At 43.5% G+C, this 11,686-nt stretch overlaps 1 protein-coding gene across 2 annotated transcripts in view; it reads right to left on the bottom strand.

Annotated features, from left to right (window-relative positions):
• ITPR1 (inositol 1,4,5-trisphosphate receptor, type 1) overlaps positions 1-11,686 on the bottom strand; it is a 323,113-nt gene that overhangs the window by 202,005 nt on the left and 109,422 nt on the right. For both annotated transcript variants that reach the window (XM_015418813.1, XM_015418814.1), the window contains 3 exons: positions 3,671-3,825; positions 677-776; positions 1-65 (listed from right to left, as the gene is read on the bottom strand). The exon at positions 1-65 is cut by the window's left edge and continues 108 nt beyond it. In XM_015418813.1, the coding sequence (XP_015274299.1) occupies positions 1-65; positions 677-776; positions 3,671-3,825 (320 nt within the window). The remainder of the gene's footprint in view (positions 66-676; positions 777-3,670; positions 3,826-11,686) is intronic.

The following is an 11,686-nucleotide window of genomic DNA, read 5'->3' as shown; positions in this document are numbered from 1 at the left end:
TCAGCAGGAGAAACTGGTACTACAGCAAAAGCTTCTTTATCCTCTTTTACTGGAGAGGTACCAATCTAAAAACCAATGCAATTTTAGTTGTACTCTAGTAAAAACTGAAAAAAAGCAATGAAGGCCACTGCATAATCAAGATGGGGAAACAATGCTCACATTTTAGAAACATGAAGTGAGATTCTGATGGGCAATATTTTTAACAGTGTTGAAACAGGCGGTTCAGCATTTGTTTATTCTCAAAAGCAAAGGCCAATGCAAGTGGCTTAAATATGTCCATTATTGACTCACTGATGTGAACACTGCTAGTGGGGAGGCTATACCACTTGTGCTGACCTTGCCAGCAGACAAACAGTCTATTAAACTGCACATGGGATCAATACCAGCCTGGCTTGCAAATGTCAACACACGCAACATTCATAAAAACCTTGTCAGAAGTGCTCTTATTTCTAGAGCTTTCTGAAAAGATTATTAGTTTTCTTTTCTTTTTTGATCGAAGATGCAATCTTCATGTTTATGCACCAGTCCATTTTAATAACTTGAACACTGCTTAAGCAAAGAGGTCCCAAATCAGAACTGGGAACTTAACCAACCTTTCTTTCTCCACTTCCCTCAATACAGTTTCACTGGTAACAGGAAGAAATACATGATGCATTAGCTTCATCACTGGACTTACCTTAAGCATGACAGGTTTTTCTTCTTCTTTATCGATGGGGATATTGGTGCTATGAACCCAAGTATTTGTACACAGATGTCTAAGTCTGACATAGGAGTTCCTAATAAAAGAATCAAATATATTCACAGTAAGGTGGCTCCCACCACATAATTTCCTTAATAATCCATGAAATGCTTGGAAAGTTCTAGGACTTCTTCCCCTGGAAAATGCTATCTGCAAATGTATCTTTTAAAGTGGCAATCCACTCTTTAAAATAAAACAGAAAACATCACCATTAGAGTTTTTCAACAAATTTGCAAATTTAGCTAGAAACTGAACTATGGCCCCGGTCACACGCGCAGGAAACTGCGGGGGAGAAGCGTGGCTGTTTGCCCCGGGGCAAACTAACACGCAGTAAAGCGATCATACCTCCTGTGGAGGTTCTGTGGAGGTACCGTGGAGCTTCCGTGGTTACGGAGAGGCGTCGATCACAACACATGCCTGCGCGCAACGAAGAAGCGCGCGGCGCGGCGAACTGGGTTTCTTTTTTTGTGTACACTACGAATGTGCATGCTCAGTTGGGTGCGTGTGTGCAACCACGGAGACTTGGGGGAAAAAAAACCCTTCTTCGCAAGGGGACATGGGCGGGCGCCGGATGCCACCGGAAACGCGATCAGACGCCCGCCCTTGCCCCGCAGTTTCCGGAAACTAGTACCTCCGAGGTACTAGTTTTTTGCTGCGCGTTTTCAGGAGGAAGCCTCGGTTGTGCCACGGAAGCGCTACGCTCCCCAGATGTGCTGGTGAGATCGCGCCCGGAAACTCCGCCTGTCTTCCGTATCTCTTACGTGGCTAATATTGCGTGTGACCGCAGCCTATAATTTATATTCCCAAACTGTATTTTATTGTGGTTTTCAGAGTAAAGTAAACACTGGCTCCCAAAGCAGCTTAAATCAATTGAAAACTAGCATAACAAAACATGTAATTTTGGTATGATAGAAAGGTGTTTAGCTGATGGCTCATCTTCCTCTAGCCTTGTTGGTGATAGGTAAGTGGAGCTGTCCAGCCTATGTGATCTGACACGAGGGACAGGCTCATTCATGCTGTGTCAAGATGCTCCATTCTTGGACCCATTCCCAGGAAGGGAAATGCAGAGGATCTTTGTAGGTATAGGATTAGCTAGCAATTTACTTTTGATTTTTGCCCCAAACTGTTCTGCCTTCCTTCTACTTATCAATAGAGTGTTACCAAGTACCTGTGCTTTCCCTAGAAATACTTTTATGTGAAATATTATTATAAAGTATTGTTACCCTCAGGAACTGGGGGGATATGGTTTACTGAAAACTGTTCAGAAAGATATCACACACATTTCGACACAGGATTCTTTACATTTGGTGCTAAGGGGGAGCTCTCTCAGTGCTGAAACGGAAAGTGCTGACAGCTACAGAGAGCAGAAGTGCCTCGATTTCTTTCTCACAAAACAGAAGTATACACATTAATACTTCTAGCAAAAGTTACAGGTGCAAAAGAATTCCTTTTGCTGATGGCAGCTCATACCAAGAAGGGATTCCAAACTGTGGGAGTGGATATTCCAGGGGAAAGTTGGAAAGTTAAGTTTCAATAGACCCCCCTTGATTCTTGACCAACTCAGAGTGCAAGAATGAACTAACAAACAGAGGACTGTGAGCCAAGGAAGATTTGTGACATGGTGCCATTTGAGATTAGTTGATGTGGCTTTACTACATGTTCCTTCATTTACTGAGGTAAGCCAAGACAAAAGACAACACAGAGAAGGATACAAGAACAGCATGCAGGAGCAGATCAAGGGTCCAACCAGCTTAGCATCCTTTTTAAATCAGAGGTCAACCAGATGCTCCCAAAAAGATTATGAGCAGGATATGGAGACCAAGGCCTTCCCAGGAATGGCATTCAAGGGGGCGACCATTCCTAAACAGAGATTCCATCTAGACCTCATGGCCAATAGCCACAGATTGACATACCCTTCATGAATGCGCCTAATCCCTTAAAATAATCTATGCTAGAGACAATCACCACATCCCCAAGTGAACTATGCTTCCTTTTGTGGGAGGGTGTTAGCTGACGGTCGGGATGTCCTGGTCGAGGTTTGGAAAAGGCGGAAGAACTTCTCGGCTACAAAGATCCCTGCAGTGGATTTTTCCGGCCAGGTGGTGGCAGTGTGGTGATTTGACATACGGGTCCTGAAGCCTCGTCGACAAGCAGCTGTTCGGGAAATGACTGAGCCAAGCCAGAGGACGTTTACACCGTGCAGTGACAGCGTGTGCAATTAAATGAATATATGTTGTCTTCCCTATCCCCTATGAACATTGTTAGTCCCCTGTCTAAAATGTGTAACTGTACATCGCTTTGAGCCCACTGGGGAAAGCGATTAATACATTGAAAGTATTATTATTATTATTATCATTATCATCATCATCATCATTATTATTATCATTATTATAAGTAGTATTTCCTTTTATCTCCCCTGAAATCTACTGACTTCATCAGCTTACCCATGAGTTACAATATAGTTATATTACCCTCTACATTCCATGCATAATTACATAAATCCCTATCATGTCTCCACTTAGATGTTTTGTCTTCACTTAGTTGTTTTTTCTCTAAACAAAAAGCTCAAAATTCTTTTTCTGACAAGGTAGGTGCTTCAATCCCTCCATCATTTTGGTTACCCTTTTCTGTACCTCTTCCAGATCTACAGTACCATTTTTGAGATTTGGTTGCCTGTATACACGATATTCCAAATGTGGCCATACCACACAAGGGCATTACAGTACTGGCCATTCCCCCCCCCCAACCCCTTTCTTAATTATTCTCAGCATAAAAGACCTCTTTCCTATTCAGTCTTCACCAGTGCATAACACCATAAGCATATATTTAAAATTAATGCCATGCCTTTCCTAGCATTGCCTAACATTTGGGGTTGGCATTATTTGGGCTCATAATGACATGCAAAGTCACAGACCACTTGCAACATCCTACCTTGGAACAAGGCTGTCTCCCCCTCGCAAAGTAGTGGGATCAAGTTCAAAGATGGAAGAGATATCATTCCCTTCTGGTACAGAAACCAGAGAGTATGCCATCTTCTCTGGAGTATTATGCAGTCCCCTTCTCGCTGCATCTTGGTCAGGATCCATCTGTGGATTTCAAATCAAATTTAAGAAATCAGAAGAGTGGCTTGCCCAGACTGAATGGCAAAGTGTTATAAAGAAATCCAGCCCTATTACTCAGGGCCACAGAAAATTAAAATTGCAGGCAGAAGCACAACATAGTACATCAGGATCTATAAGGGTAACACAGAAATGGATAGAAGATTCATTAAATTTTCACATAGAGCCACTGAAAAATCCAGACATGATTTAGACCGTTCAAGAGCTCCCCAGTTTCAAGGAAAGGACTTTGACGAAATACTTTTTAAAAAGCCAGAACATCTATCAAGTTTATTTCTCATTTCAGGGCAATGACACCATCCAAAAAAACCCATTTGATATGGCAAGTATGACATCTTCAAGATGGTGAAAGCTGGGCAGTTGACTTTATGTGGTTCACATTAAATCTCATTATCTGAAAGTACATGGACTTTGAATAATTAAAACAGAGGGAGCATTTTTAGATGAAAAGTATTTACAAAGTGATTATGATGTTTGCAGATGACAAAGGAAAAATCAAAAACAAGCCAATCAGGAAACTGGAGACACTTGGAGGGGAGAAGGAGGAGACAAATGAAAACAGATATATAATTTCTTCAAGATAGTATCCAAACATCACTCGATAGCCATCTTGAATCCGAAGAGATACAACAGGATAGAAATGTTTTAAATCAATCAATCAAATAAATACTACATGAAATTTGGGAGGTAAATAACTATAGAAACCTAGATTACATCAACTAACATTACATACCAAAGATTTTTTTTCCCAACCAAACAATGAACACTGAAGCGATTCCTATTAGGGACGGGCACAAACCAGGAAAGTGTGGTTCAGTACATGATTTGTGGCGTGCCTCATTTGCTAACCATAAACCATCACAAACATTTAGACTCAATAGAATGGCCCCTCCCCATGTGCTGGAGACACCAACATGGCATGGGATCTCCAGATAACTCTCCTCTACCTCCCCTCCAAGTTTGGTGATAATTGGATTTACAGGGTCTAAATTACGCCCCCCCCCCAAAGAAGGTGCTCCCAGGTAAGTGGTTTCTAGGGAAATGACCGCCTGTCATTGGCGGGTGGGTAGAGGAGAGTCAGTCAGAGATCCCTTACGAGTTTGGTGTCTCTAGCTTGCACAGGATCCGTTCAATACACAGGTGGTCATTTTGACAGGTGCAGGTTCAAGAGATTCAGGAGTGTACAGAATGGATTCTGTGCAAGCTAGAGACATCAAAGTCACAGGGGACCTCCCCTGGATGCTCCTCTACAGCCCCTCCAAGTCCCTCCCCCTGTTGCTTTGAAGTTTGACAAACATTTAGATTGAGCGGAGACTGTCTGGAAAGTTTGTGGCAAGCTTTATGCTGGTTGACCTGCCGCAAACCACAAACCACCCAAAATTTGTCACAAACTTTAGTTTGTGAGAGAGTTTGTGCCCATCCTTAATTTTCACAAATTCATACATAAGAAAATAAGCAACTCCAGTGGACCCTGCATATATCTTCTCAAAGGTAATCCTGAATTCCCTGAAACTCCTTCATGAGAAGGAATCATCTATGGACAATGTGACAAATCTATCCTACTCCATCCACCACAAATACCAATAGAATTATTGAAGAAACCACAGAAAAGAATGAAACACTCTGCAAAAAACCAGAGGTCAGTCTTTACAAAAGGTCAGTGTCTGAAGCAGCTGCAGTTGCTTGGTCTAGCTGCAGCACTATGGCCCTTTCTGAAGTGCAAATGGAGTAGTCAGATACCAAGATAGGAAGCATATGAGCTGTACAGATACTGGCCACCCTGTCCTGCAGAGTATATGGCAAAGTATAGCGTAATGACAGAAAAATGGCAGACAAATGCATCGAAACAACAAGAGGAGACTGAACCTTTGAAGTAGGTTGTGCGGGAAAATGTTAGAAATATGTGGTACCCTTAACATGCTTGCTCTTTAATGAGTGGACTCAACAGCTCCCTCAGGCCCCATTTTAGCAAAACGTTGTTTCCTCATTAAACTATAAATTTACATAGCCCTACTCTCCAATTAGAAAAATATGTAAATAAATGCGTACACCCGAGATACTAACTTTGCCTAATACTTAGCCTGTTTTTGGTCTACTTATGCCATCTGGTGGTCAAAGGAGAGAACAAGAAAGATTATCAGACTAAGTCTAATAAGGACCCTTCATTTTTTGTTGTTGCAATAAATGCTGTTTTGCTACATAACATTCTGCACATGTTTGCTCAAAGCTGGATGGATATTTCAGTTTGCATGTGGTTAAAACTGCAAAACTTTGTATCTGTTAATCTCCTCCATATAGTGTCTACATCCTTTTTCAGTACAAAAAACTGGAAGGGATTCTAATGGACACAACACATATGTCTTCACAGGCACTACTGAACTTCCCATGTAATACAGTGTGTGATAAGCAGCAACTAATTCCCACCCATGCCTCATACCCTTTCCACTCTGCAAACTTCTATTTAAGTTATACATTTGCTCCATACACAGCCACTTCATCCAGTAAAAAAGCAAGTTGCTACCAGTCTATGCCTCACTTTCTCATTTTAGTTCAGGGAAGAACCTTGGTCAGCCTATGACTGGGAGTACCTAAGCATCATACGGATCCCAGCAGAACAGCCAGGAAAGTTGTTTGCCAGAGATTTCTTTTCTTCTTCTTTTTTGCATGGGACTCCGAAAAACTTTGTTGAGGTATGCTGCAACAGCTTGCAAGTCAGACTCAAAATTCCTGTGCTAGATGGACCATTTCTCAGAATTAAGGCAGCTCCTGTCTGTCCCTTTAAATAGTACATTTCTCTCTTCGTCAGGAAAAAATTCAAACATGTATATTAACTAAATAAGTCATCCTTCAGAAAAAGTTAATAGGTACAAATAAAGGAAGAAACTGGCAGCTAGCATCTTTAATCTTGATAAATAGCAGATCTAGAAAACCAGCTGGAAACCCTATATATGCTACCTTGAGTTCCATTAAGAAATAAGAAAGGACAGAAATGAAACACAGAGTTGTATAAATGCTCCCATGTATAATACTTGTATGAAGTTACAAATGTTATGTTTCCAACCATCTTATCATATATATATGTGTGTGTGTGTGTATATATATATATAAAATTCCCAACATGCCCCCTCCGTGCAGATATCTAAATCAGCACATCGGGGGCACTTGGGGGGCAGGGAAGTTTTCCTGCACATTTGGGGCAATCCCCATATGTGCAGAAAAATCTGAAAACTTGGGGGAAATATGAAGGGAAGAGGAGGAGGGAGACGGCTTGGCGGGCCCAATGGCTGGGACTGGGAGCAGTGCAGACCTCACCATTGGTGCCGGGGGGTGGGGAGAACGCTTGGAGGGCCTGGCGGGAGCCACACAGGCCTCACCGTTGGTGCTGGGGCTTGGTGGTGCTGGGCCTCGCCATTGGTGCCGGGGGAAGGCGGAGGCTTGGCGGGTCCAGCGGGAGCCCCCCGCGGGGAAGGGGGGAGGCTTACCTGTGGCTACTTCCTCCTCCTCAGCTTGGAGCTCCCCCCCGCGAGTATCTTTTGGTAGCTGCAAACTGTAGCATATTGGTTTGTACATATAGACAAACTATGGTATGTCATACAGCAGGAAGGGAGAAAGGGAATTGGAGCAGGAAAGGAAGGAAAGAGGGAGTGCACGAGCCCATTGTTTATTCGCATACCGGCAAATCATGGCTCAGTATTATGCTTGAGTTGGCCCATTGTTTTCTTCTGGTTATACTGTATGCAGTTGATTGAGTTTGTGCAGAATATTATGTCCTTTCCTATCTCGTGACTGTTGTGTGATGTTGCCCTTGAAGAGTACCCAAGCATTGGATGGGTGCTGGGTCCGCTCTTCTCTCCCAAATTTGGGATGGTATTGCTGAGAATGTGATCATACAGTGGGGCCACAATCTCTTAAGAAATTGCAAAGGGATGCAGGAATCACAAGGTAAAATTCCTGGAAATTGTGAAAGCCATGGTGGGAAAAATATCCAACCATCTGAAGGAAACAGCAGCTGGGGAGAGAGGAAAGGCAAGGTCAAATCTAAACTTTTTTTTGTCCCTTTAAGAATGTGGAATGATTATGAACAAATACCAATAAATTAGACAGGTGTTCAAATGAACACTATATGTTAAATGCTTATCTTCAAAAATGAAGAAAGGTTAATATTAATACTGTGGGTAGTTGGGTATGTTTGGTTTATTTTTGATGTACATATTCATTTGTTTTTATTCATTTATTTTTGTTCAAAAATGGCAAACTCAGTGTTAATTACTGAGCAGCAAATTATTGCACTCTAAGGTATCCGAGCATATTTTTACCAGTTGGCAAACAGGACAAAACAAGCAGGAACCCACAAGGACTTGTGGGGGGCATCTCATTTTCTTTCCCCTTCCCTGCTATTTCTCTTTCCCTTTTCTAAAAGCCCTTATAGCCTTTCCCCTTTTCCTGCTTCATTCTGGATGACCATCTTTCAGGTACGTTGTAGGGCTATCTTTCGGCTAAGCTCCTGCAGAGTGCAGGGGGTTGGACTAGATGACCTGCTAGGTCCCTTCCAACTCTAACATTCTATGATTCTATGATTCTCTCCTTCCCACTGAACAGCAAACCTACCTTTATCTACTTGTCTGCCTTAAGCTCTCCTCCCTGTCAGCCTCTATCTGGGAAAACTATGCCATAGTTGTATGGTGCCAGCCACTGGGCCAAGACCACTTGCATGGTAGGGAACCTTCAATGACCCAAGGGGGCACATCACTTTCCCCTGCATCCTTCCCACATTATTTCTCCTTTCCCTCCTCCTAGCAACTCCCATATCTGCTCTTCTTTCCTTGTCTCATTCTCTCTTTCTCAGCCATTTACCTACCATCTTTTATATTGGTGATTGGGGGGGGGGGCACAGTGGGAGAGCTTCTAGTGTCCTGACCTCACTGGTGGACCTCCTGATGGCACCTGGTATTTTTGGCCACTTTGTGACAGACTGTTGGACTGGATGGGCCATTGGCCTTATCCAACACTGGCTTCTCTTATGGTCTTATCCGCCTCCCATCTTCATCTGTATTTCTTATTTATTTATTTCATTTATACCCCACTTTTCTCCACACTGGGGACCAAAGCAGCTTACATCAGTCTCCTCTCCTTGTTTTTATCCTCACAACAACTCTGTGAGATAGGTTAAGCTGAAAGTAAGTGACTGGCCCAAGGTTACCTACTCAGCTTCCATGGCAGACTGCTGATTTGAACCTGGGTCTTCAAGACCTTAGCCTGAGCTCTAACTGGTATACCACAATGGATTTCATAGGGTGGCTGCTGTTGAACGATAGCAAGCCACCAGACCTAGCTGAGTTTTGCAAGTTGTGTGGTAGCAAGTTGTACAGTGGTTGCCACCAGGCATGGCCCCAATGAGTCTTCCCTCAAAAGTCAAAACAGCCCTAGAAAGAGCTTTACCTCCCCCCGCCTTTTCCTGACAAAAACCTAGGCTAAAAGGCTGGCAATACTGTTGTAGTTGCCTGGCAATGGCCATGGTGGGCATCTATTTCTTAAAGTACAGGCACTTATGTTATCATTGGGGGGGGGTTTAACCCCCCCCCCATGTTGTTGGTTTTTTAAAAAAAAATCTGCAAACCTGGGGTTTGCAGATCTATCTTGTCCATTCATAGCTCTAATCTTGAGATTTAAGTGTCCTCAGTTTTGGCCGACTTCACTATTAGAACATATGATAAGCAGGAACCCATGAGAAACTCATGCAAGAATCCCCCCCCCCCCACATACCCTGGTCACTGCTTACTCCTCTGGCTTCTGATACCTCCAGCCACCTTTCTATATCCTTTCCTCTCACTGCCACCTTGCTGCTCTGCCTGTCTACTCCCCGACACCCTTGGTACTTCACTCAACTCTTCCCTACTCTCCCCACCTAACCCCCTCACTCTCGCTGCTCCTCATACCTACCCACCTCAGCCTCACCAATCTACCCACTGCCCAGTAGCCTGTCCCACCAGTTAGCCACCTTGGCAGCAGCTCCCCCACTCACCCAGCTGTTTCAGGTTTACAACACTAGGTCAGTGCCCCCCCCCCCATTCCTCTGATACATATGGCAGGATATGCACCTCCTGGCCTCCACCACTGATCCGAATGCAGCACCCCCCCATCTGCTGGGCCCAGCCTGCACCAGTAGTCCCAGAGCTGCTCCTGGCCAATGCCACTGGGTCCAGCATGGCTCCCCATCTCAGCTGTCAGGCCCAGCCTCAGCTGCCGAGCACAGTGGTGGTCCTAGCCCTTGCCGCCTACTGTCACTAACACAATAGTCTGGGTGCCAACAGAGAAGGTAGATGCGATCCTTGACTAAGCATTGAAACTATATCCTTTCACTTACTGACACCACCCTTGCAACATCACACAACAGTCACGAGATAGGAAAGGACATAATATTCTGCACAAACTCAATCAACTGCATACAGTATAACCAGAAGAAAACAATGGGCCAACTCAAGCATAATACTGAGCCATGATTTGCCGGTATGCGAATAAACAATGGGCTCGTGCACTCCCTCTTTCCTTCCTTTCCTGCTCCAATTCCCTTTCTCCCTTCCTGCTGTATGACATACCATAGTTTGTCTATATGTACAAACTGATATGCTACAGTTTGCAGTTATCAAAAGAAATTTTTTTTGGAAACCATAGTAAAACTGTTTCATGGTTCTCCTTTGAAAGAAGCCACAGTTTGCCAGATGCAAAGCTATGATTTGCCAATAAGGAAGGGAATGTGAGAGCAAATGGGGAGGGACATGGTAGAGTGCACAAGGTGTGCTCAGGCAAGACCAAACCATCTATTTTGCACTTCAAGTGCTTGTAAACTATGCAACTCTCATCCACTTAACTCAGGGACATAGATTTGTTCTCCCATTCCGTATTTACCCCATTGTTTAGAGTGTCTCTTTCTTGGCTCAGCACACCACTTGACAAGGCTAAGTTGGCATGTGCACACCTGATCCATGTCCTTCTAAAAAAGAAACACTTGAACACACTCAACTTCCATCTCCTATAGCCCGGAACACATTCAGTGTACCCCCCAAATGTCTAATTCATAAGAAGGAATTGTAATACAACTATTATTAGAGTGTGGATGAGAGCACATGCACATATGAGAATGAGGTATATGCATCAATTTGTCTGTTCTGAGGTTCAACCTACAAACTCAGTTGAACAGCAGTTTGACAAAATTATAGAAGATCAGTCAATGGGGAAGGAAAAAACATGCTGAGAGTTTCAGCTGCTATCTTTAGGACACTGCAATTTCTCACAATTGCTATTCACAGGCTTCACCTTATGAGCTGTGACAATGTAAAGTAAAAATACGATAGCAGCTATTTGATAAGTTTTAAAAAACATAACACCAAGCAAGCGGAATTCACTGCTGACTCAGTATCAGATAAAGACAGTGTCTGGTTTCAGATATAATCCCCCAAAAAAGCTACTCCTCTCACCTAGAAGTGGTGGTGATTCTTACTCCGAGATTCCCAAACTGCCCATTAGTGGGATGCAAAAGGGGCAGAAGCATGCCTATGTATTTTAATGTACATTATTAAAAGCTTCCGCTCTTGCCCCATGCAGCACTGCTTCCCACCCTCATGCCCCGACAATACACAAGCATTAATATCATCTGTAGGATATATTACGCTTCCTCAGTGCAGCCCCACCACAAACACCACAACCAACAGTGCACAAGGAACACCAAAGCACAACTATTCTCCAGAAAGCACAGTTCTATAGGTGACTTGTTCAGCAAAAGGGAAGGAGGGATGCTAGGAGACAATATTCTCCTTCCCCCGTAAATGAC

The sequence above is a fragment of the Gekko japonicus genome, unplaced genomic scaffold (genome assembly GCF_001447785.1).
Source record: "Gekko japonicus isolate JY-2015 unplaced genomic scaffold, Gekko_japonicus_V1.1 scaffold1315, whole genome shotgun sequence".
In the NCBI taxonomy this organism is placed as follows: Eukaryota; Metazoa; Chordata; class Lepidosauria; order Squamata; family Gekkonidae; genus Gekko; species Gekko japonicus.
This window is presented reverse-complemented; position numbering and strand designations above follow the sequence as displayed.